Source organism: Lissotriton vulgaris, chromosome 7, assembly GCF_964263255.1.
Source record: "Lissotriton vulgaris chromosome 7, aLisVul1.2, whole genome shotgun sequence".
NCBI lineage: Eukaryota > Metazoa > Chordata > Amphibia > Caudata > Salamandridae > Lissotriton > Lissotriton vulgaris.
Window position 1 is genome coordinate 614,311,085 of NC_141695.1, and position 26,025 is coordinate 614,337,109.

At 49.6% G+C, this 26,025-nt stretch overlaps 1 protein-coding gene and 1 pseudogene across 4 annotated transcripts in view; both read right to left on the bottom strand.

Moving 5' to 3' along the window:
• TMEM94 (transmembrane protein 94) overlaps positions 1-26,025 on the bottom strand; it is a 734,938-nt gene that overhangs the window by 481,903 nt on the left and 227,010 nt on the right. For all 3 annotated transcript variants that reach the window (XM_086930762.1, XM_086930761.1, XM_086930760.1), the window contains exon 8: positions 11,312-11,414. In XM_086930762.1, the coding sequence (XP_086786888.1) occupies positions 11,312-11,414 (103 nt within the window). The remainder of the gene's footprint in view (positions 1-11,311; positions 11,415-26,025) is intronic.
• Positions 1,702-8,460, bottom strand: LOC147702123 (uncharacterized; annotated as a pseudogene). Its single transcript, XR_015297130.1, has 2 exons — positions 8,450-8,460; positions 1,702-4,169 (listed from the first exon to the last, which is right to left on the bottom strand). The product of XR_015297130.1 is annotated as an uncharacterized LOC147702123 (transcript).

A 26,025-nucleotide genomic window follows, 5' to 3' on the forward strand; every position in this document is an offset into this window, starting at 1 on the left:
AGTCTGACCCTGTGCCTCATGGGAACAGTCCAGCCCGAACTGGCAAGCCATGTCTTCCCTGGACCGGAAACAAGCTTCCAAGGACCGGTTTCTGGCATTCCAGCCGTCTTCAGCCCAGCTTGCTTGAATCCAGTGGCAAAGTGAGCAAGGGACTCACGGCTGAGCATACCCTGCCACACTTGCAGCGGCCAAAAGCGGTACAAAAGGGGGTGGTGATGGACGGGGCATCTGAATCAATCAAACACTCACACCCAGTCAAAAGATCTGGGTTTAATCCATCACCGTTCTTTAGCCCACTCTGCCACCCCAGTTCAGACATGACTATATGCAAATCAGTCTGACCCTGTGCCTCATGGGAACAGTCCAGCCCGAACTGCCAAGCCATGTCTTCCCTGTACCGGAAACAAGCTTCCGAGGACCGGTTTTTGGCATTCCAGCCGTCTTCAGCCCGGCTTGCTTGAATCTAGTGGCAAAGTGAGGAGCAAGGGACTCACATCTGAGCATACCCTGCCACACTTATGGCGGCCAAAAGCGGTACAAAAGGGGGTGGTGATGGACGGAGCATCTGAATCAATCAACCACTCACACCCAGTCAAAAGATCTGGGTTTAATCCATCACCGTTCTTTAGCCCACTCTGCCACCCCAGTTCAGACATGGCTATATGCAAATCAGTCTGACCCTGTGCCTCATGGGAATGATCCCGCAGCTTGTGTCCATTGCTTCGTTAGTTCCTCCTGGAGAGGGCGCATTTTGAGGCGGCAGTGTGGAATGAGCATGATGCATGAGGACATCATGCCGAGGAGGGACTTGAAGGTGCGGACAGGTAGAGTCTTCCCGTGATGCCACTGACGTGGCCAGGGAGATGAGTTTGGCCTTTCTCTCCTGAGAGGGGAAAGCTCTGACGCGTTCCGTGTCCCGAGTCGCTCCAAGAAAAGTGATGACCTTGTTTGGTTCCAGTGCCGACTTCTCTCGGTTGAGGGTCAAACCTAGTCGGTGGAAGATATTCAGACAGGCGCTGGAGGATGTGGCTGCGGCGGTCGCAGATGGTGCTTTTACCAACCAGTCGTCCAGGTATGGGAAAACCTGGTGACCCTGTTGACGAAGGAAGGCTGCCACAGGGGAGAGGCATTTGGTAAATATCCGTGGGGCAGATGAGGCCAAACGGAAGGACACGAAATTGGTAGTGTTGTCCTGATACCGCGAACCTGAGGTACTTCCTGTGCCCTTTGAGGATAGGAATATGGTAGTAGGCGTCCTGTAGGTCTAGGGACGTAATGTAGTCCCCTTCCTCTAGGAGACCCAGGATTTCCTGTAGTGTTACCATACGGAATGATTGTTTCTTTAGGAACACGTTGAGTGCCCTGAGGTCGAGGATTGGCCTCCACTTTTTCCCTTTTTTGTGAATTAGGAAGAAGTGGGAGTAGAAACCTTTCCCCTTGTGGGCCTGTGGAACTCTCTCTATCGCTCCTTTTTGGAGCATGGAAGCGATTTCCTGAAGAAGCAGCCGTAGGTGCCTGTGGGACCGTTTGCCAGGTGGTGGTGTTGGGGGAATTGAGACAAATTCTAGAGAATATCCAATTTGGATGAGTTGGAGCACCCATCGATCTGTTGTTATCTTCTGCCAATTGTTTAGGAAGTATGTGAGTTTTCCTCTAAGTCTTAAAAAATGCAATGGTGGATGGACTGGCCATTGAAACGAGTCATTGGCGTTTGCCAGCAGGTCTTTTTTGGTTTTTCCCCCTGTAGTTTGACTTGCCGTAGGAAGTCTGACGTCCTGGCTGGTTTTGTCGCTGTTGGTATTGCGTTTTGCCCTGGGTGTACGGATAGGAAGACCTATTCTGGTAGGAACCCCTATATGAAGATTGTCCTCTTCCTCTGTTTCCACGAAAGGACTGGTTCCGGAATTGCAGAGTTCCAAGAGCTTTGGCAGAGTCCGTGTCCTTTTTAATAGTGGTGAGGGCCTCATCAATCTTTTCGCCAAAGAGATGTTGGCCGTCGTAGGGCATATCAATGATTTTTGTTTGCACTTCCTGGCGGAAGGAGGTGGCCTTGAGCCAACCTTGCCTTCTTAATACGGCAGCACCTGCCAGTTGCCTGAAACCAGTCATGGCGACATCTATTGCGCAGTCAATGAGCTCGGAGGCAGATGTTTGGCCCTCTAAGAGAAGCGAATGAGCCTCCTCCTTTAAATCCTCTGGCAGATTAGACAGATAGGGTGCAATGTCCGCCCAGAGTTGACTGTTGTAACGGCCCAGAAGTGCTATTGAATTCGCCACTTTTACCGTCATGGCCGACGTGGTGGAGAAACGTTCTCCGATAGTATCCAGTTTTCTGCCTTCCTTGTCAGGTGGCGTCGACAGAGGCGATGCTGGATTACGCAAGTTTTTCTGCGCCGCTTGGGTTACCACAGAGTCTGCCTTGGGGTGACCTGTGAGGCATGCTGGCGCCGACGAGGTTGCCTTGTATTTTTTATCAAGCCTGGGCACTACCACTGGGATTGAAGCTGGCGTTTGCATTAGTTGTTTGCCTTGTTTCCAGAGAAAGTCAATGATTGGGATTGACCTTGTTGTCTTTTTAGCGGGCTCCTTAAAATCGTAAAGGAAGCATTCAGTCTCCTGAGTTTCCATAGACATATGGAACCGTTTGGCAGCCCGCTCTATGAGATTATGGAATCCACCGATGTCTACGGGTGGTGATTTCGAAGACTGTGGTTCTGGAGAGGCCGGAGAATGTGCAACATAGTCCTGGTCTACATCGGGGTCTGACTCTTCGTCACGGACCTCGCCCTCTTCTTGATCTCTCTCTTCGTCGTCAGACGAGAGAATGTCTTGTGTTGGCTCCTGGTCTTTACAAAGCACCAGTGGAGGTGGCTTGTGTCGAGACAAAGGAGCAGGTACCTGTGCAGCTGGAAGTGTAGGCGTAGTGGGCTTCTCCGGAAACCGCTCTTTGTAGTTCTTTATTAGGAATTGCAGGTCTGAGACAATGGATGCTGGTAGGCACACCATTGGTGTAACCTGTGTGCGCACTTGAGTGTGGACTGATTGCTCTACATGTTCCTCCTCTTCCGGCTCCTCGTCTGTGCTTTGGCACTCAAGCACTAAGTCTGATGGGCTAGTGGCCTGTGTATATAACTCTTCCTCCGACTCTTCACCTTGTAATAGGAAGGATGGAGGTACTTGTTGCACCTTACTGGGCGACATCAGGACTGGCGTGATTGGCCTTTTCGTGATCTTAAGGGTGATATGGGATGTCTGAGGCGGGAAGGCATCCATGGTATGCGATAGCAGCTCAGACTCTTTCCATGTCCCTGCGGTTGTCGACACTTGTGTCGACGGTGCCGCCGTAGAAATTACCTTCGTCGACGGTAATGTATCCGTCGTCAACGGTGTCTCCGTCGACGGTGTCCTCGTCGACGGCAATTTCTCCACCGTCTACGGTTTTCCCGTCGTCGACTGTTTCGCTGTCGTCGATGGAATGATCCTCGTCGACGAGATAAGCTTCGCCAACGGTATGGTCTTCGTCTACGAAGTCGTCGTCGATCTCGTCGTCGACAGTAGAATCTTCGTCGTCGACGGAGTGACTGGAATGGTGGACGGCACAGGCTTACTCGCCGACGATGAAGGTGTTGTCCTTGTCGTCGAGGAGGTGGCCGACGATGCTGTCGTCGTCGACGTTGAGACAGTTTTTAGCGCTGAGGAGCCCATTGACGCTGTCGTCGTCAGGACCAGCGGCTGCTTCCTGGTGACAGGAAGGTCCTTGTCAGACACTGAGGTTTTGCCCTCTGAGGACTTTTTAGTCTTCTTAGGAGGAGTGTCTGAGGGGCTAGGGGAAGTAACCCTTGGCCTCTTCAAGGAAAAATGTGAAGTACCAGAAACACTCACCTTCTGATACCAAGTCGTTTTCTGGTTTGTTCTTCAGCCTGTTTAGCCAGAGTAGTAGGCGTCCTTCTCGGACCTTGAGGGTTTTGTTTGAGAAGGTTCTACATATTTTGCAGTCCTTGGCTTGATGCTGAGGGTAGAGGCAAGATAATCAGGTTTCATGTTTATCCTCTACATGAAGCCTTTTCTTGCTACAAGAGGAACAGGCTCTAAAGAGACCTTTTTTCTGACTATCAGCCACAATGATAGAAGTTGAATAAATTCGTTTTTTGAAGAAATTAGAAAGATTCCTGAGGAGAACTCAGGTGGAGACTCCCTAGCACAACGTGCAGTAAAAAATCTGAGAGACTTGGGCTCATGACAGGAAGGTTCTAGAGGGAGGTGGTAGCTGATTGGTTGGTTCTCTTTACTTTGGTCCTTTTACAAAAGGACACAGATAGGCTACCAAGGTGGGACCCTTGGGCCTACTCTGTTTTGGTCCTTTTTTTTACATAAGGACGTAGATAGGACACTAAGGTGAGATCCTTAGGCCTATTCTTTTCTATGTATGTCTATAGCACATTACTTTTTTATATACCGGAGGCTCCTGTCTCGACGACGGGGAATGATTCAGGCATGTGAATCTATGAAAGACACCCAAATACTGGATAATCAACAGAAAGCTTCTACGCAAGCTGCAAACCATCCAGAACCCAGCAGCCAGGAACACTGCATCATGAACACATGACCCAACACCTATGAGATCTTCACTGGCTCCCCGTCGAGAAGAGGGTCACCTTCAAACTCCTCACCCACACCTACAAATCCCTCAACAACATCGGACCCAAATACCTCAACAAGAGAGTATCCTTGAACATACCCAAGAGGAACCTCCGCTCCGCCGACCTCGCCCTGGCAGAGGTACACCACATCAGCAGAAACAGAACAAGCGGGAGAGCTCCCTGTGAACATCAGACGCTCCCCCCAACCTGCCCATGTTCAGGAAGAACCTCAAGACCTGGCTCTTGTACCCGTCTGTAGCTGCCCTCCCTATCGCCTTGAGACCCTCACGGGTGATTATAGTAGCTGCCCGCCCTAGCGCCTTGAGACTCTCACGGGTGATTATCGCGATCTATAAACCCCTGATCGATTGATTCCAAAGCAGAGTGTCAGAGGGCTATACATCACACAGACCTATCATAGTCGTGGCTTGTGATGTCACTTCCTATGATGTAAATTCTAAGGGTGGGTGTAGTTGGCGGAGTACTACTACGCGGAATTCCACGAAGTTGAACAAAAAACTCTGTGAATTCCTTCCGCCAGACTCCCAAATAAAACAGAAACCTCATATACTTTTGGTAAAGTAACAAGTATCTCTGTCTTTACATGCTGAAATGCATATAGTAATTTCACAAAACTGAAAATGAAAATTTAGGAAGCAGTGAGAGAGGTGAGGATTTTGAGATCCTCCCTAACCTAAAGAGAGAACCAGGCAGATGCATTGAAAACAAAGAGCACATCCTGCTGAATGATTCGGTGGTGGTCCCATCCTTTTTGGCCCACCCCAAGCACAGTTATGGGCAAAAATACAATCCCAACCAAAGGCCCTGCAAAGCATTATGGGACAAGATTAGCAGTGGGTGGTGAATATTATAGTATCCAATATCAAAATAATTCTACAAAGAGCTGCAGTTCCACTAGTCGTTACTAGATGTCCCTCATGAGTCAAATGCAAAAGCTTGATGTAATATTAATTTCAATGCTTTTGCATTTCCTGTCACATTCTCTGTCACTCTCTTTTCAAACCACTTCCTGTAACTCTCTTGCTAAGCCACTTCATGTTCCTCTTTGCCCAGCCACATCTTTGTACCAGTCCTGTTCTGCACTTTCTGTCCAGGCAGTCCCTCTAGACCCTCTCTGTCCATTAACTTCTCTTTTTTATTTCCAGCCACCTTAAAACACTCTGCTTACTCACCTTCAGCCCCTTTTGTTAATCCTTGTCTTGGTCCTGTCTTTTGATTCTCTCCTTCTCTTGACCCTTCCTTCTCCAGCCACCTTTTTTTGCCATTGGACTGCCTCTTTACTGTGTGTCCCCAGGTGGCCTTTTCTAGACTCCTTTGAGATTCTTGGCCATACAAGGGCTGCTGCATTATTTTAGGTTGTTTTATGACACTACGCTTACTTTAAGATACCCCTACAGCACTGCCAATGGCGGTTACTCTCACAATGCTGCATATCTAACCAGCCTCACTCTGTTATCCGAGTGCTGCAGCTGTGGGTGCTTCTATGTTAGGCTGTTCAGGATAACTTCACTCAATGATACACAGTTCCAAACCAACACAATTAAACACATATCTCCAATCCACACAACATAATTCCACATCATGCCACAAAATTCAACCGCACACCACATAATTAAACTCCTCAACATGCCACTCCACAACAGATAATAAGCAGTCACATAAGTGCACTTCATGACACACTCACACTCCACATATTTCCAGTACACTCAATATTAAATAATTGCTATCCACATAATTCTACTGTGAACCATGCCACATAATTCCACGATTAATAATTCTAATTCAACCCACATAATTCCACACCACATACATCCACTCCACTCCAAGCAAAAACACACGGGGAAAAGACATTGTCATTTAAAATGCCAATAGCTCTAACTCTCACAAATGCGAGACCTACTGCATTGCAAATGCTTGTTTTAAGATTTGTGTGCTGGAGATAATGCAGGGTAAAATGGATTGAAAGCAGGAGCCTGTGTTACTGGGGCAGTCGTGTTGTTTAAAAAAACACAAGCGGTTTCAGCTGAAGCAGTGCATGTCCGGCTTGTAGGAAGTGAAACTCAATAAAGTAGATAGTGCTTACAGACTAAATAACAGGTCCAGTGAAACAAACAAAGTAAAAGGGCCAGTCGCAATGGGAGGGTACAAATGAAGACAAGACCGTACTAAGAAGGGACTAAAGTACGAGTTAATTATCTTTTGCAACAATGTATCTGGTAGAGACGATTCAAGCCGCAGATTCCTTCACGTAGAATTATCCCCAGGAGTGAGACTGGATCCGAAAACTTTTTTTTGCCACAGCATCCTTGCGCGCCGGGTGCGGGGCGACATCATGAGACTCTGCCCATGCGTCGTCCGCGTATGTGACGTCATCGAGGTCACATAAGACCCGCCACTGCGCCCCTAGGTCAGTATTCTTCTGAGAACTTTTCCGCACCTCAACGCGGAACCACCAGATAAAAAATTGTGGAAGCATGGGAACAGTGTGCGAAGAGCAGAAAAATCATAAAGAAACAGTGACTAATAACACCACCAGAGTAGTGCCAACACAGAAGAACCCAAGGGCAGGGAAAGAAGACACAAGAAGAAGAACAAGCAGAAACCTGCACAGTCACCCTGCCAGCACATAGACAGCCTCCCATCCCTGTGCCCCGGAGGAAAAGGACATGCTTAAAAGTCATGGCACACGTAGTAAACTCCCCCCCCCCCTCCCCCACCCTGAGCAAGGAATGGGACCAGTCCCATGACAGACCGGGACAACAAACTACCAGGCCACCCCAACCTAAAGGGCAACAACCCACAAGGGACAAGGGCAAGACATAGCCAGATGACCCTTAATCAGAGGATAGTAATGGAAGGAAGGGAGGGGAGGGTGGACAGGGATAGAAAGCAAACCCCCCAAACCTGGATTAGCCAGAGAAGCAGGGCACCGAAGCACCGGAATCCCATCCTCAAAGGAACGAAAGGAGGAATGAACTGCCCCCAGACGGAGCCACCCGTCGGGAACAAGGAAGGCACTCCCAGGAGACACAGCCCCCGACCGGGAGGCGAGTACCGAATACCAACCCAAGGGTCCTCGCTGAATAGGGGAGGAAGGGCGGACCGTGAAGGAATCTGCGGCTGGAATCGTCTCTACCAGATACATCGTTACCGAAGGTACGCAACTCGAACATCTGAAAGAGACTACTAGCCGCAGATTCCTTCACGTAGAATAGATACCCTAGCAATATGCCCTGGGAAGGAGGGTCTGTGAAAGGACCCCACCAGCCAATGCAGAACAGAGGCCCCACAGGGGACCAGATCTGTGGACCAGGTAGAACCGCACCCCTGCCAGGCGAAGAGAACCCCCACAAGCAGAACCCCACCGACCCCAAGGGGATGTAGGAGGGAAAGAAGGTTGAAGAGGCTCATACACTCACAGCAGAGGAACCAAGGACGGAGAGGCTGAAGCACCCCACTCCCCCACAAGGTAACATAGCATCGGTCTAATGCCAAGACAGGAAAAGCAGAAGAAGAAGAAGCCTAGAGGGCCCAAGGAAACGAGGGAAAAGAAGGCGAACCCACTCCAGATGGACAGCAGCCTGCCAGCCAGAACAGCGCCGGAAGTCAAGCCGCCAGAAGCAAGAAGACCAGTCAGAGGCCCCGGGAAGGCAGAGTAGGGGACGCCTGGCAAGGGAGAACACAGGATCATCCCAGACCTCAGGACAGGAGCAGGGAGAGAAGGAGATGCCCGAACACACCACTACGAGTGACTGCGCACACGACCTCAGGAAGCAAAGGCAACCTACCTAAACGCCATGGAGAACAGGCACCCGAAGGAGACCAGAACCCTTATAGCAGAGCGCAAGCTCTATGAGAGCTACCACTACCCCATATAGGGTAGGTTAAGTCCCAAGATATGGGAACCCTCTTTAGAAGAACTTCTGCACTAGGGGAAAAAACAAAAGAGCCACGGGAAAAAAAACACCCCTGCTGAAGGCTGACAAGCAGACAAAGCAAAGCAAAAGGCCTAATCTCAGGGCCAAGTCTGCGCAACAACTCCTGCAGAAAACACACACAATCAACACAAGGGCAGTCCAGCAGCCAACAATGCCAAAGTCCCAAGGAATGAAGTAAAACGGCCAGAAAACACACTTCACTGCCAGAACAACCGGCCTAAGAAGGCCCAGAATCAACCCAACTCAGAAGTCACTGAGGAGGGGACAGAGGAGGAGGAGGATAAGGTGGAGGACGGAGCCCTGCCAAGAGCCTTTCGATGGCGGAGTCGGCCAGGGCATGGAACAACAGGCTGTCATCAAATGGAAGGTCAATGAGTTGCTCCCGAATATTCTCAGGAAATACTCCTCCCGAAGCAAAGCATGGCAACGGAGAGCGACTGAGGAAGCCACGGCCCAGCCCAGCACCTCTGAGATGTCCAGAGGAGAGCGGAGAATAAATGCTGCTAGCTCCCGGCCATCCAATGCATGATGCCATAAGTCTACCTGACTAGACTCCTGGGACGCTGCAGATCCCAGAGACTCAGCCGAGTCCCACAAACAGGAGGAGGCCCTAGCCAGCACACACAAGGTGTTAAGGGCCGCAGGGCAGAGCTGGTCGAAGCGAACATGTTGAGCCCACAAGAGTCCAGCCAGAGGTCCTCTCGGGACGGACAGAGTCAACAGTGGGGCCAGGGAGGGAAAAGCAGTCCGCAAAAGGGGGCTGGCGGCTGAGGAGTGAAGGGAAAGACATGCCGGGTCATGCTGCGCCGGGAGGTGCCCGTGCAGAAGATGTTGAGGTACCGGGTCCCCTGAGGCACGACGCCTCCAAGCCCCCTTCAAGGAAGAAAGGAGCGAACCTTCAAAGGGAAGTAAGATTTCCCTCCTAATAGAACCCTGGTGGAGGACCGCCAATAGATGGTCCGCTGGAGTTTGCGCGAGGCAGAGAAGCCGTGGCCTGAAGGAGGTGCCCCAGAGGAGCTGCACCCCAACATCACCACATCCTCTAGGACTGGATCCGAACCAGTCGGACCGGCGCCGCCGCAGAGGGCCCTGCGCAGGGCAAGGGATCTGCGGACGCCCCAGGAGGGGAAGGAGGAGGAGACGCCAGCGAGGCCTGCAAAGCCACCGCGTATGTCTCCATTTGGACTCTCGAGGCCCCAAAACTGGGAAACGGTGGATAGGACGACATGCGGGGCCACATCACCCACAGAGAGTCCACGCCCCCAGTAGTCCGGATACCAGCCCCCGGGACAAACTGCGACACTTACCCACCGGGGAGCGACGCTCATGTGACATCGGAGAAGGGCGAGGATGACGACCACGGCCATATCTGAAGGCGTCCGCCGAAGCAGCCAGAGGGGAGGACGTCAACCTGGAGAGACGCGCCAAGAGACGTTTCATACGGGGCTCCCACCGCGACTACGGCTTCAACTGTTGGCACGCCGCACAATCTGTGGTGCTGTGATCCTCCCCAAAACACCACATACAAATGAGGTGAGGGTCCGTTGCCGACATAAGACGCCCACAAAACGTGCAAGTTTTGAAGCCCGAAGGCATTCGCACGCTGTTCCACCAAAAAGAAATTAAGAAAAGGGGTCCTAAACAGGCCCGTAGCAAGGATCGGATCTGCGTTGCACACGGAAAAGGAAAAAACTGACGTAGGCAAACCGGGCCGGGTCTTATGTGATCTCGCTGACGTCACGTACGCGGACGACGCCTGGACAGACTCGCGTGATGTCGCCCCGGCACGCAAGGATGCCTTGGCACAAAGGTTTCTGGATCCAGTCTCATGCCTTTTGGATAATTCTACGTGAAGGAATCTGCGGCTAGTACTCTCTATCAGATAAGCCTATTAATGAATCCGAAGACAGCATTTAAGAATGATAATGACAAAAGCCAATGAAAAATATGGGAGGAGAGTGGGAGCTGCTTCTCTCCCATACTCTACTACAGCAGTCTCGAAGAGTGAGCAGCACGTGCGCGCTGCCACTAGGCTCGACCTAATAATAGGTAGTAGCGTGCATCCTTGCTGGGTTTCTCTTTGTATTATCATCAGTGGGGAGGGAGGAAGAGGAACAACAATCACCTCCTCTATCTTCCAGTGGAGCAGAGTCACAGAAAATATATTCTGCTCAACTCTTAGTTACAGTTATAGACTACTCTAGGGGGGGAATGGAGTATAACATGCTCAAAATATCTATCTAACCTTAACACAGAGTTTGATTAAGGATACAAATTCACAAAAGACTTACACAGCAGATGGGTACAAGCATGCATAAAAGCAGCAGGGATAGCTCAGGTACAGCAGAAAAAATAGCGGACAAGGGTTCATTACAATCAAAAGTGGATAAGTAATTGTCGCTATTTATAAAACATCCTTTTCCTTTGAGGATTCAGATAATGTGGGCTATGGGTACGCTGTATGAGAGGATAGCATCTTAGCAATGCTTTGTTTAGTGCTAGAAATTTTGGCCTAACACCCTTCTGTAATCTTGTGTTATTTTGCATTGCTGTCTTCTGCCTAGTATAAACACAGAGTCCTATTTGTTCCTGATGGAAATGATAATGCTGCATTTATATTTTAGGTGCTATTATCCATTCTTGCAGCCTCTTTTGAGAAACCCATATCCATGACCAAGAGATATGGGACAGGAATGACATGTTAGCACTTACCAAAACAACAGGGACTGCAAACTTTAGCATTACTGTCTGAACTGTGAATCTCTCATTATCAAGAGCAGTCACTGGACGGGAGCGTGCCAGATCCAACCAACACCTGCAAGAAGAGTCAGAGAAGATTTCAGGTCACCATAGTCATGTGTGCCATGACAGTTCATAACTCAAGGAATAGCCACCTTGCCTTTTCTTCAACAAAGCATTCAGACTTAAAAGCTGCATCAGCCTAACTCTGTCTGATAACGTGACTTCAGAGCTTAGTGGGCCACTTACCTCACCTTAGTTCTTATTGAGAGCTGAGACATCATAGGACTATCTATCTATCTAAGTCTGCTTGTGAACAGGCACCCATATTGCAATGGGTACCCACCAGAATCTGAGAATGAGAACACAGACCTCTGTAGTATATACACCTAACACTAAGACCAAGAGTTCAGATCTCAACAATGCAGTTTAATTATCCTGCCTGGAAGTGAGAATTGAAATCGGAGGGGGTATCCATCTATCCCTGTGTGCTAACATGTTCCGAATTCAGAATGCTATCAAACTGATAGACCTAGAGGTTAGAACATGGGACCATTCACCTCATCGAGGCATACCTACGGAAAAGATCAATGTTATCAAGCCAACAAATTAGAGTGGAGGACTGAGGAGGCTTGCCTCTCATTATTTTAGAGCAAGTGTTCACATTTTAGAGGCTATCTCTATAGTACTTCAGAGCAAGAGTTCAAATCTCAGGGATGCATTCAGCTGAACAGGTCTGAGACAAATGGTTCAGACATATCCAATCTAAACATGGAAAACTCTGCCTATGCAGACTAGAGTGCACCCTCATCTACACATGTCTGAGGAAAATACATTTCTAACCTTTAAATGCCCTGTGTCAACATATCAGTGTGCGAGAAAGGGTCATAACCTGAAGGTGTATCTTGCCTAACCATAAGTTGTTCTGCAGTAACTTCTCCTTGGCTTTGCACAGAAGTAGGGAAATGGTTCTTGGCTCAATGTGTTCACTGTAGATTACAAATGAGCTTAGCCACTGAGATGGTTTTCAGGTGAAATGTTTACCTCACAGATTCATGGGAGGTTATGAATTATGTGGTGAGAACCCAGCAGCAGGACTTTTCTGGTGTATAGTGGTGCTTTTGCAAAACTACACAGCATCTCCCACTTGAACGAAATAGTAGGCATGGTTTCTATTGTTGGCCTTAAATTGGCATTATACAGCACATCATACACAATTCAATCAGGGCAATTTTTTGCGGCGGTAGAGGATAGTCAGGCCTCTCGGATTGCTAGCATAAAGCCGGAAAAAAAGATACCTTAATTCCCAGATACTCAATTTGGAATCATTTTCGTGCCAATTTCAATACTGTGCCTCCATCCATGTGATAGGGCTCAAGGAGGCAGTTTGGACGCAAGAGACCAGTGTACTCTTTCCACAATAAAACATAGGGAGAAGTGTTCTGTTACAAAAGTATTTGCTGGCAGAGTTTCTACAAAAAGTTACACTTTGTGAAAAGCCATAGATGCCAATACTCCCAACTATGTATAGGGTGTTGCACATTGACCTCTCTTCTATATCATCCTTTTTTTGCATCCACCAAATGCAGCAATTTTCTCAAGCCGACGTATGACTTCTTTCGTTGTATTTGCCCCATCTTTTGAGTCTCATATGTGCTGCTCGGCCCCATCAATCCTATGAGCAGGTCTGCCCATGCGTCCTATAAAATAGTCTGATACTAGAGACAAAAAGTTTATTTTGGAGTCTATTTGAGGCTAATCTTCATGTCAAGTACAACTGTTTCATGTCATCCATAGTTGTTAGGGAATGTCACTTTGAGATATACTGCTAAGTCTGCAGCATCAGTCGTTTTTGTGCTTCTGCCTTTAAACAATAATTTAGAATGTCTATTTTTACTTTTAACCATGCTTGTTGCCAGGTAATGAGTTATGGCTTATAGTTCAAACACTCAGGCCAACTCAATACAGATCAAATGTTTGAGTGTAACCTCTAATAATGAATCTCCACTAGAAAGTATTGCAGCAGGAATCGCTTGCCCTGTATTCCGCCTTGGAGCGAACTATTCAGTGCAGTCCCAAATAGGCATGAAATCAAGCCTCTCCAAAGCTGCTACGGACCTCTTCAGCAGAACTGCTTCATTAGGGCCATAACATTACTGTTCATACTATGGGGACACTCAGCCCAGTGCCGTAGAGCGGCAAGCTGAGCACCACCTAAATGTCCTTCAACATCAGTAGCTCAGCATTCTGGCTGCTCTCAAGCATGTCCCCCAAACACGTGTGAGGGTGTTTCGATCAGATGTAGCAGCATCACAGGCTCGTCACCACCAAACTGTCCTTGTGCAGCAAAAGATCCACGCTCTGGCATTCTCTGCCCCCACTCCTGCATACTTCCACTACACATGTGTGGGGGCATTAGCATACAAAGTCAGTTTCCAGCGCAGACTCCATCAAGGACTGCCGCTGCAACTGTGTGATCCTCAGATAAGAGAGAAGTCATTTGCTGGTAGGACCAAGACAGCTATTGACCTTCTGGTCTTCGCTGTGTCTAACCAATGCTAGACCCTTGCCGTCATCCTCTGATGATCCTAGAGCCAGTGATCACTAATTTATGGAGTAGTGTTTTATAGTTGTGTTGTCAAGCAGGCTTCACATACAAATGGCAGCCCACCGCACTTAGCGCCTGCCACATCAATAGCCCTTCAGGTCCAGCTAACAGTTGTTTTAGGGTCGGATGTACTACACATAGTGCCACATCAGAGGGGGTGTACACCAGGTTCAGATGTCTCCTCAGTATAGCTATTATAAACGGGTTTAGTCCTGCTCAGTTCTAAAGCAAGAGCTTTAGAACTAAGCAGACATGTTGTCTGCTGGTCAGCCATGTCCTAAAAAAGAAATTTTAAAGTAAAAGACAGGCATACTGGTAGCCAACCCATAGTGGGTTTCAAGTGGCTAAAACAGGAAATGACCATGATCCTAGGTGCTGCTCGATTTTGAAAGGATTGTAGGTGATTAAGAAAAGCAGTCTTAATATCTGCATAATCGGCTGTTGCCTTAATGCACATCTGCCTTCCAAGTAGAATAGGGGACAATATAACAAAGTCTTCTCAGCTGAAAAATACAGTAAGAGATGACTGAAGACACTTGGGTACCTAGCTGTAGTGGCATGTATTTATTTTTTATTTTTACATTGGCATTAAGCTGGGAATACAAACTGAAAACAGTCGGTTGAAGTAAACTTGCCATGGGACGGATGGTCCCCTACAGTACTAGAGCAAACTTGGCAGCAACCTTGTTCTCTGTGATCATGGCTGGATACCCGCATGGAAAAGGACTAACTAGACATGATAGGTAGCTCTAGTGTCAATTGTCGGGAATGAAGAACCTTCCATACTAAAGCCAGTATTCAATGCCATGAGCAATAAGTGAAGCATTGATTGTTATTTTTTACATTTTTTTTGCTAAACAAACTTGAGAAACCCAAAACGTAGAAAAAATATCCCTTTGAGGAAGATGACAGATCAAAAATGAACTGAAATCCTCCCAAAACTGTGTAACGCTTTGGAGCCAAGAACTTTCCCTGTGTTATACCAACAGCCCATAGGTCTTGCCTTTATAATGTGAGTGCTGAGCTGTTGGCTTTGACCATCTTTGCCTATAAAGCATTGGTCAAAAAAATAAAAGGAAAAAGCATTTCAAAATGCTGGAGGAAAAGTAAACACACATCTTATGTCATCTTGAAAACATTTGCCTGATCAAATGCAAAACAAAATACTACAAAGAACAAGGAAGTGCTAGAATGTAAAGGGAAACGCTTCTCGATCACTAATTTACTTTCCACAGAATTCAGTTGTTTGTTCCTATGCACCAGGAGGTAGATTTATTGGCCTCTGGGACATTAGCTGAGTGACTGCAGCAGATAGTCCTTTCCCCAGTACCATGAAAACTGTTAGACCTGGCATCTTTTGGTGTGGTTTCCCCTGTCTTTTTGCTTTTGACCTCCTGACTACTGCTGAACTTAGTTTTTGCTGGTGTTAGACCCCTGGTCACTGTACCAGTGCATGTGCTCTTTGTCTAAAATGTAATGGCATTTGGTTTCTCCATGATTGGCATATTTGATTTACTGATAAAGCCCTAGTACAGTGTACTATATGTGCCCAGGGCCTGTAAATAAAACGCTACTAGTGGGTCTGCAGCACAGATTGTGAAACCACATGAGTAGCCCTTCAAATCTGTCTCAGGCCTGCCACTGCAGAGCCTGTGTGCACAGCTTTAAACTGCCATTTCGACCTGGCAAGTTCACTTACTTGCCAGGCCCAAACCTTTCCTTTCACTATGTGTAAGGCACCCCTAAGGTAGGTCCGAGGTAAACCCATGGGCAGGGTACAGTGTACTTAAAAAGTAGGCCATGTGCTTTGAAGTTTTACATGTCCTGGTACTGAAAAACTGCTAAATTCATAGGCTGGCATTGGAGCTGCCTTGTAACACTTTACAAGAGTAACTTTCAATTGGGAGAAGATACGAAACTGGAGTTTATTGTCTCGGGACTCACAATTTAAAAACACATCATTTAATAACGTTGGTTTTTAAATTGCAGGTCTGAAAATGCCACTTTCCGAAAGCTGCAAAAAGAACAATTGATGGACAAAATGTTGAACAATGTCAAACAAATTGTTCCTTTTGCTTTTGTCGCCCTAAGTGGTATTCCCAGACATGGGTCCCGTGCTCACTGCGTCACTAAATTCAAGCTATCCTGGCTGGTATGGGGTGATGCCCTAATACCAGTCCCAGGATGCTTCTTTCTGGTCTAGGGAGGAACTGGGTTGGCAGTTCAGGCAGGACTGTTCCCATGAGGAAAAGGTTCAAGACTGATTTGCATATGGCTGGGTTCAAACGGGGTGGCGTGGTGAGCAAAAGAACGATGTATTAAACCCAGATCCTTGTGACTGGGTGAACGTTTGTATTGTTCAGCATTACTTCCATCAATTGTTTCTTGTACATTCAGAAAGCTGGCATTTTCTTACCTTAACCATTCTGGGGCCTCTGCCTGTCCCTAGAATACACGTCTGGGTTGGATGAAAGTTGGGCTTTGTGAATTTACTCTAGACAGTCACACACAAAGGGAGCCCAGGTGTTACCTGCATATCCTGATGGCCCATCACCAGGCTAATGGGTCTTCCTCACACAAAGAGCTGCATACTCCTGTCAATCAATCAGGAGTTTGTTAAAGCGTGACCACTCACCCGTAAGGGTCTCAAGGCGCTAGGGGGGGGGGGGGGGGGGGGGGGGGGTGCAGGTTCCATTCCATCAAGGAGGGGGTCTGTCGAAGAGCCAGGTTTTGAGGTTTCTTGCGAAGATGGGGAGCGATGTTGTCTGTCTGAGGTGGAACGGAAGGGCGTTCCATGCTTTGGCCGCGAGGAAGGAGAAGGAGCGGCCTCCCGATCTGGTCTTTCTGGTGCGGGGGACCACGGCGTAGGAAAGCTGGGCTGATCGTAGGGTCCTTTGGGGTGCGTGGAATTTGAGTCGGCTGTTCAGGTATGCTGGTCCGGTGCCATGGAGGGCCTTGTGTGCGTGGGTGAGCATCTTAAAGGTGATTCTCGCCTCGACGGGGAGCCAGTGGAGTGTGCGCAGGTGCTGGGAGATGTGGCAGTGTTTTGGCAGGTTGAGGACCAGTCTTGCGGCGGCGGCGGTCTGGATGTTCTGTAGTTTGCGGATGAGGTTCCGGCGTAGAGTGCGTTGCTGTAGTCGAGTCTGCTGGTGACCAGGGCGTGAGTGACTGTCTTTCGGTGTTCGAGGGGGATCCATTTGAAGGTCTTACGAAGGAGGCGGAGGGTGTGGAAGCAGGAAGATGAGACAGAGTTGATCTGGCGGTCCATTTTGAGCTCGGAGTCCAGGATGATTCCTAGGTTGCGTGCGCGGTCTGTGGGGGTTGGCGGGTTTCTGAGGGCGGTGGGCCACCAGGTGTCGCTCCAGGTGTCGGAGTTTGGGCCCATGATGAGTACTTCTGTTTTGTTGGTGTTTAGTTGTAGGCAGCTGTTTTTCATCCATTTGGCGACGGCTTCCATGCCTTCTCGAAAGTTGCGTCTGGCGGTGTTGGGCTCGTTGGATAGGGAAAGGATGAGCTGGGTGTCGTCTGCGTATGACACAATGTTCAGTCCGTAGGTTCTGACGATGGGGGCAAATGGAGCCATGTAGACGTTGAAGAGCGTCGGGCTGAGGGAGGAGCCCTGGGGGACTCCGCAGGTGGTAGGTGCGGGGTCCTTGAGGAAAGGGGGGAGTCTGACCCGCTGCGTCCTGCCGGAAAGGAAGGAGCAGATCCAGTCGAGGGCCTTGTCCTGGATTCCTGCATTGTAGAGTCTGCGTATTAGGGTGCGGTGGGAGACTGTGTCGAACGCCGCTGATAAGTCGAGAAGGATGAGGGCTACTGTTTCTCCTTTGTCCAGTAAGGTGCGGATGTTGTCTGTTGCCACGAGGAGGGCAGTTTCCGTACTGTGGTTTTTTCTGAAGCCGGATTGGGAGGAGTCGAGGATGTTGTGTTCTTCAATGAATGTGGCGAGTTGGCTGTTGATGGCTTTCTCGATGACTTTCGCTGGGAACGGGAGCAGGGAGATGGGTCTGTAGTTTTTGAGGTCGGTGGGGTCCACTGAGGGTTTCTTTAGGAGGGGGTTGACCTCGGCGTGTTTCCAGTCGTCGGGGAACGAGTGAGTGCGTGGAGTGCTGCTGGTCGTAGCGTTGGCGGGGCGGAGGTCCAGGGTTCCTGGTGCTGGTCCCGGACGGGTCGCAGACGGGCGCAGACATGCTTGCCTTTGACGCGCCTTCGGTGCACCAGCGGTGCGCCCGCAGCCCGTGGCCGCCATTAAGTAGGGGTCGGGGAGGGCTGGACAGCTGGGAGGCGGGAGCAGGAGGGGAGCTGGATTGGGCCGGTCGCGTTGGGGGGGAGGGGCCGCGGGGGCAGCAGCAGCAGGGAAAGGTAAAGGGAGGAAAGAAGGGATAAAGAAAAAAGGGAAAATAAGCAGAAATAAGGCACAGAAGAGCAGAGATGCAGAAAAGAGCAGAAAGGTGAAAGATAGAAAGGGTAGAAAAACGAGTGAAAACGAGTGAAGGAGCAGAGGGAGAGAAAGGGAAAATGGGCGGAAATAAGGCACAAAAGAGCAGAGGTGCAGAAAGGTGAAAGATAGAAAGGGGAAAAAACGAGTGAAAACGAGTGAAGGAGCAGAGGGAGAGAAAGGGAAAATGGGCAGAAATAAGGCGCAAAAGAGCAGAGGTGCAGAAAGGTGAAAGATAGAAAGGGGAGACAAACGAGTGAAGGAGCAGAAAGAAAGGAGACAGAGGTCCACTGGACCACCAGGGATGAGGTGCAGGGAAACCTGCGGGTGGAGGAGGGCCTCGATCACCAACACTCAAGAGTGCAGGGGCAGGGGCACCTCACTTAATGGTGGAGCTGCGAGGGTGGGAGAGCAATTTCACTGACAATGAGTCAGTGGTCTTGCTCGCCTGTCCCCGGAGTGGCCACCATTAAGTAGGGGTCGGGGAGGGCTGGACAGCTGGGAGGCGGGGAGGGCAGCTGGATTGGGCCGGTCGCGCTGGAGGGGGGGGAGGGGCCGCGGGGGTAGCAGCGGCGGGGAAAGGTAAAGGGAGGAAAGAAGGGATAAAGAAAAAAGGGAAAATAAGCAGAAATAAGGCACAAAAGAGCAGAGATGCAGAAAAGAGCAGAAAGGTGAAAGATAGAAAGGGTAGAAAAACGAGTGAAAGCGAGTGAAGGAGCAGAGGGAGAGAAAGGGAAAATGGGCAGAAATAAGGCGCAAAAGAGCAGAGGTGCAGAAAGGTGAAAGATAGAAAGGGGAGAAAAAAAACGAGTGAAGCAGCAGAAAGAAAGAAAGGAGACAGAGGTCCACTGGACCACCAGGGATGAGGTGCCCGGAAACCTGCCGGTGGAGGAGGGCCTCGATCACCAACACTCAAGAGTGCAGGGGCAGGGGCACCTCACTTAATGGTGGAGCTGCGAGGGTGGGAGAGCAATTTCACTGACAATGAGTGAGTGGTCTTGTGTAGTGTGTCTGGAGCAAGGGCAAGGAAGGGTGGGGTTTTGTGCACTAAAAAGACTTTTCTTTGAAGCCTCTCTACTTCAAAGACTAAAATTGATTTTAATACTGAACCTCTGACACTATATACTGAGAACACTTCTGGACTGGGGACCTTCTGCAAGGAAGAAAGGCTGTTGTGCTGCCAGGAGGGACTACCACTTTTCTGCTTTCTTTGCTGTGTTGGCCTGCTAGAGTTGCACGGTTACTACTTTTCAGGAGGAACTGTTCATTTGTTGGACAACAAACAACGGGATGGTACCAGACTGATTTGGTGCACCCCCTTAGGATATGCTGGCCTATCTATAGTCCTGCAGCTCACAGTGCCACTATAAGTACTCCGAAACCTGGCAAGGTAAAAAATGGTTTGGACAACCTCAACTCAAACTCTAACTCCCAAGGAATCATGATAACTGATCTAGAGCCTTTTCACTTAGTCACTCGTGCTCACTCAGAGAGAGATACAAGAAATATACAAAGGGACACTTTCAATATCCATTGAAACATCGGGATTCCTGTATAAAATATATGGGATGCAATGATTATTAGACAGAAGCAGACAAAAGTGATTAACAGTATAAGGACAGTAAAAAGAATGAACGATTCCACCATTGTGCGAAAACATTGTATATATGCTGCCACAAAGTACTGGGTATTATGTACTCCAACTATGCATTCCCTAACCTAGTTGTCTAGGGCAGGTGTTCTGCCAAGAATCTGCTTCCCCATTACCTGAAGGCACGGTATGTAGGTCACCGTCTTGATGACAGGTTGGACATCCATCCTTGAGGAGAGTAAACAGGAATCAGCCGTACTGAAACGCAGATGACAGCGATAACCCTGCAATGACATCAGAGTCCTCCTCTAATTGGAGTACGGAAATGTGCATGTATTTAGAACAGCATTCATGCTGCCATGTCGGGTTTTCAGCCGAGCGGACATTGTTTATTGTCTCTGTAATAGTACCATCCCCTTATAGATTAATAAAAAAAAAAAACATTTGCATAATGTATGTTCAGGCTTTGTACGAAATGTTCAAGGTGTCTTGATAGTGTACTAACGATGTAGAATTGTAAGCAACACGGATTCAGAGAAACTAATACTACACTGTCACGTACGCAAATGTGTGTCAAAAGTTAGCATGTTGAGGGGGCGTGGCTAGCAGCCGAACATGGCGGCAGCTTAGCGAAGGAGCTCCGGGAGCGAGGCGATATCCCCCACAAATCCGATACATTAATCCGCCCACAATCATACTCCAGTGGGGCTGACCGGGTCTAGGACCGGGCGGGACCCCGCAGAGACATTTCGGAAGCCGGCGGTCATCTAGAACTGAGGCGAAGAGATCCGGGGCGGCGAGGCCTGCGCGAGGGAGAAAGCAGTGGACTGGCCTGAAACAGTGACCCGGGCGGAAGAGAGGAGGCGGCGGGACTCAGGCACAGGAAGTGGCCCGACAAACCGAAACTGAGAGTGCCACTGAAGACGGAGGTAGTGGCGGCGCTACCGGAGGCAACAAATGTCACAACGGGAGGAACAACACTGCACCAAGGGCCGATAGATGATACAGACAACAGCAGAGACGCCCGCGAGACCCAGGTGACTGGTGAGTGTGGGATGCGATCTGCGCGCTAGGCAGGCAGAGTTCCGGTGACAAAGAAATACGGCGCTACGGCCCCACCAGACGAGCACACTGGAACCCGTGACAGGGTGGCAAGACAGCAGCACGAACAGAGACCCCCTGGCGAGACTTGAAGGCCAGGGTCTGCCGGGGTAAAAGGCCGACTGGTCCCGACACACACCGCCAACATTACATCCGGACAATCACTTGGTCTACTCCCCCACTGAACCCCAGAAACGTCGTTGGTCCATACCCACGAGGACATCAGTAACTATGAGCAGTACATCCAGCCGGTAACAGATTGTGCTGCAGGGGGAGCTGGGGAAGAAGCGACACGAAGCGGATGCAGGAACCGATAAGCAAACTTGGTGCCAGGGAGACACTGCCTCACTAAGACGTACCGGAGGGACATCACAAACCCCCCTACCACACCTAAGAGGCAGTGAGAAAAACGTTAGGGAAAGGGACGCCGCCAAGCACACGCACCACCGGAAACAAGAGGCACGTAGGGAGCCTGAATAGCGCCCGTAAAGAAGATCTAGCCTACACTGAACACTGGAGAGTAGCGGACACCTGGAACCTCGGAGGCTGCGGTCGAGACAAAGAACCCGCAACTGGCAGCCAGACCCCGAAGTTAGTGATCTCACGACGCAGGATTGAGGCGGACACGAGAAAGACCATGGCGGGCAGAGGTCCCAAACACAACTCCACGCAGGCGGGATTAGACAAATTCGCCTACGACAAGAACACTTCACCCCAGGTGAACTCTCGTAATTCCACGGGGAAAGCCCAAGAAGGAGACGGGACGAAAAAGACGACGCTGGAGGATGTAATGCGTGCCCTAGCGCAGGTGCAGACCACGGTGGGATCTACTGCTACTGAAGTAACTCTTATTAGAGCAGACCTCCAAAAAATGAACGAAAGAGTGAAACAAGTGGAGGTGGTTACGAAATCCCTGGTGGAAGACGTCTCAGAACTACAAGTGGCAATGGAGAAGATGGCGGCCGAAAACAAATCCCTCAGAGACAAGATGGATGACCAGGAAGGACGTTTCGAATACTAGGGGTTCCGGAATCTGAAGGAAAAGGGGCAATGGACCTATATGTAGAGAAACTGATCCAAACACACCTACAACCCAAGGGCCTCTCACACTTCTTTTCGGTGGAAAGGGCCCACAGAGTGCCCGGTGGGAAGCCAAAGCCGGGGGCGTCCCCGAGGCCTATCCTAGCGAGACTTTTCATTTTCCGCGACCGGGATGCCATCTTGCAGGCGGCAAGGGTATCTCCGCCCATCCGCATTCAGAACTCAACTGTCGCCTTCTTCCCAGATTACACTGCTGAGGTGGCGCGCAGGAGGAAAACTTTCCTAGACGTCAAGAAGGCTTTAAGGGCGAAGGAAGTGCCCTACTCCATGCTTTCCCCAGCACGTCTTCGAGTGGTGGCAGAGGACAAGGTCTGTTTTTTTGAAACACCGGAGATTGCACAAGACTGGTTGGAGGGCTGGAGACCCACAGGCCAACCGCATCGCACAAAGAGACAAGACCGGAACCACCGAGACGATGGACTCCCAGGGTCACAATCATCTGGAAGAGGGGAGGGGGGAATAGATCACCAACGCTGGAAAGCCAAGGGGCTGCTGGAGGGGTGGAATGCTGACTCCATGGTGTACGCCCCCAAAAAAACTTTTGCCCGTGAAACAGTCTCTGCTGGAAGGACGCACCTGGACACTGGCCTGGGGCGCTCAAAAGAGGGCAGGGATGTCGCCTGCTCCGGAGGATTCTCCACCCAGCGCGCAAGTAAACTGTTAAAGGGGATGGATCAAGCACTCTGCTATGTTGGGGAGGCGGGCGGGCGGTTGCATGCCCGTTAAGCAGGGAGGCAGGGAGGGGGGAGGAGGGACGGGGTTGTTTACAAGTTATTGAAGTTCCACAAGCAAGGTCTAGCTACGTACCAGAACATGCGAGCAAACTAGGACAGACACTGGGCGGACACACCCCGAAAATGGGATCCGAGCAACACTACCAACCTTACAAGATAAATAATGCAAGACGCACAAGGGCAGGTAGCTGAGGAGGGGTCGCAGCGATCCCAAGTGGTGCCTCTTCGGCTCATGTCATGGAATGTGAGAGGGTTGGGAGACAAGATAAAAAGAGGGTTGGTGTTGAATGCGGTGAAAAGGCAGGGGCCGGCATTGGTACTCCTCCAGGAGACATACCTCACAGGGACTGCGACGAAGGCACTTGACAGAAAGGTATACAAAATGGTGGCGCATTCTGAGTTTTCCACGGGCACAATGGGCACGGGCATTCTGTTAAAAAAGTCAGCACAATTCATCCCACTAAGTACTAAGGTAGATACACAAGGTTGTTTCGCAGCACTTCAGGGCCAATGGGAGGGGAAACTCCTGAACGTGGTATCGGTATATGTCCCCCCGGCATTACACTCGATCATACTTCCAGCGTTAGGAAAGTTCCTGCTAGAACTACCTGAGGGAGATATTATAATCGGAGGGGACTTCAACGCAGTGATAGATCCCCTTACAGATAGACTCCCGGTGTTGCCACAAACAGGGAACCCCTCTCAGATGCAGAGATTTATGACTGCAATGGGACTGATCGATATATGGCGCCACACGCACCCTGCCGCGAGGCAGTACACCTACCACTCTACGGTGCACAATAGCCTGACACAAATAGATTACTTCATGGCGCTGGGTGATGGATTATTGCAGGTTGACACTGTAGATATACACCCTAGAGGGATATCGGACCACTCCCCGGTCACACTCACACTGTCCACGCAGGAAAGGAAACGTAGGAGATTATATCCAATACATGCATCATACCTCAAGATACCCAAGATACGCAAAACACTCAAAACAACAACATCACACTATTTTGTGGAAAACACTGAGTCAGTCCAGTCACCAACTACCCTATGGGAAGCTTACAAGACGGTGTTACGAGGCCAGGCTATAGCTTCCATCACGGGGCATAGGAGAGAGAAGCAATGTGAACTGTCTGAATTGGAACTGGCACTACACACAGCAACAGTGGCGCATGAGGTGAATCCCACACCAGATACATCCCAGACCTTGCTCCTAAAACAACAGCTCCTTAGGGAACACATTAAGCTGCAAACAGTGTCTCAGATAACAGACACAGCCCACAGAATATATACGACATAGGGGACAAGGCAGGGAAAATGTTGGCCTGGCTAGACAAGAGGGGAGGTAGCACTAGGGGGATACAACACATTCGCGACAAACAAGGGAAGGTACACACGAGCCCTGAGGAGATAGTGGAGACGTTAGCGGACTATTTTGAGGTAGTGTATACACCGGAAACTATTGTAACAGCAGAATTGGTGAGAACAACACTGGAGAACATCCCCCTACAAACGCTCGCACCGGAAGAGGGGGCTGAATTAGAGGTTGATATCACGGTGGAGGAAATCCAAAGGGCGATTCACAACATCAAGCCGGGAAAGGCGTCCGGGCCAAATGGTATTCCGATAGAATGGTACCAGACAGCGACGGAAAGACTTAGTGGACCTCTGTTGGCTATGTTTAAAGATAGCTTTCTATGTATGTCTTGTAGTTTTATGGTTTTTGAATATTGAACCGAATAAAGTATTTCTTGACTTGAAAACTTGATAGCTTAGAAAAGGCCAAACTTCCAGTGGACCAGAGGGTGGCAACCATCGTGACAATCCCCAAACCTGGAAAGGAGCCGGGAGAGTGTGCGTCGTATCGCCATATCTCCCTTCCCAACGCCGAGATTAAAATATTAGCTAAACTCCTTGCCACCCGATTAATGGCCTACCTACCTCACCTTATACACCCAGATCAATCAGGCTTTATGCCACATAGGAATAGCGCCCTCAACTTACGGAGGGTGCATAACGTACTAGCTAGAGCAGACACATTGTCGGAAAAGGCGGTAATATTGGCACTTGACGCTAAAATGGCGTTCGATATGGTGGAGTGGCCATACCTGTTCGAAGTCCTGGAACGTATGGGTATCGGGCCGAAATGTGTGGCCTGGATCCGTCTGTTATACACTGAGCCAGTAGCACAGGTAGTAGCAAATGGCCATATCTCTCGAACATTCCTCCTAGGGCGAGGTACCCGTCAAGGCTGCCCACTATCGACATACCTTTTCGCAATCGCGTTGGAACCATTAGCGACACAAATACGCTCCACCCCACTACTGAAAGGAATTGCATGGACAGAGGGATGGGAGAACCACCTGTCACTGTACGCAGATGACATGCTGGTGTACCTGACTGATCCGGAGCGGGGTATACCAGCACTATTGATGCTATGTGATGAGCAGGGTAAAGTATCGGGGTATACTTTAAACTGGAGCAAGTCAGAAATATATGTGCTACAGGGCCCAACCCCCATGTTGTGCGAAACCTGTCCTCTCAAAATGGCGGGATCCTCCTTCCGATACCTGGGGGTCCATGTCACGAAAGATCCAGCAGAATTCTTTCAAAAGAACCTATCACCGCCATTTGAACGCCTGAAACAAGACGTTAAATTCTGGGTGGCGCTGCCACTGACGATGCTGGGTAGAGCAGCACTCTACAAGATGATGTTCCTGCTCCGATTTCTGTATATCCTAGAAAATACACCGTACCCGGTCGATACACGATACTTTGGGAGGGGGTCAGCATTAATAGCCGGCCTCATGTGGAACAACCGCCCAGCACGGATTGCACAGGCCAAACTGCATAGAGGATGGTGTGATGGAGGGATTGCTTTACCGAATCTGCAACTCTACTACTGGGCCGCCCAATTGAAATCCATTAACACGTACCTCAGGAAGTCCCTGCCTATAGGGCGGACAGAATACAATTAGGTACCAACAATATCCTGACCCCACTCTAAGATCAGAAGAAAGTACGCTCACTCACAGGACCCACAAAGCTTACTGCGTCATTATGGCATAAAGCTAAAGCAAAGCTGGGGTGGAAAGGGAAAATCAC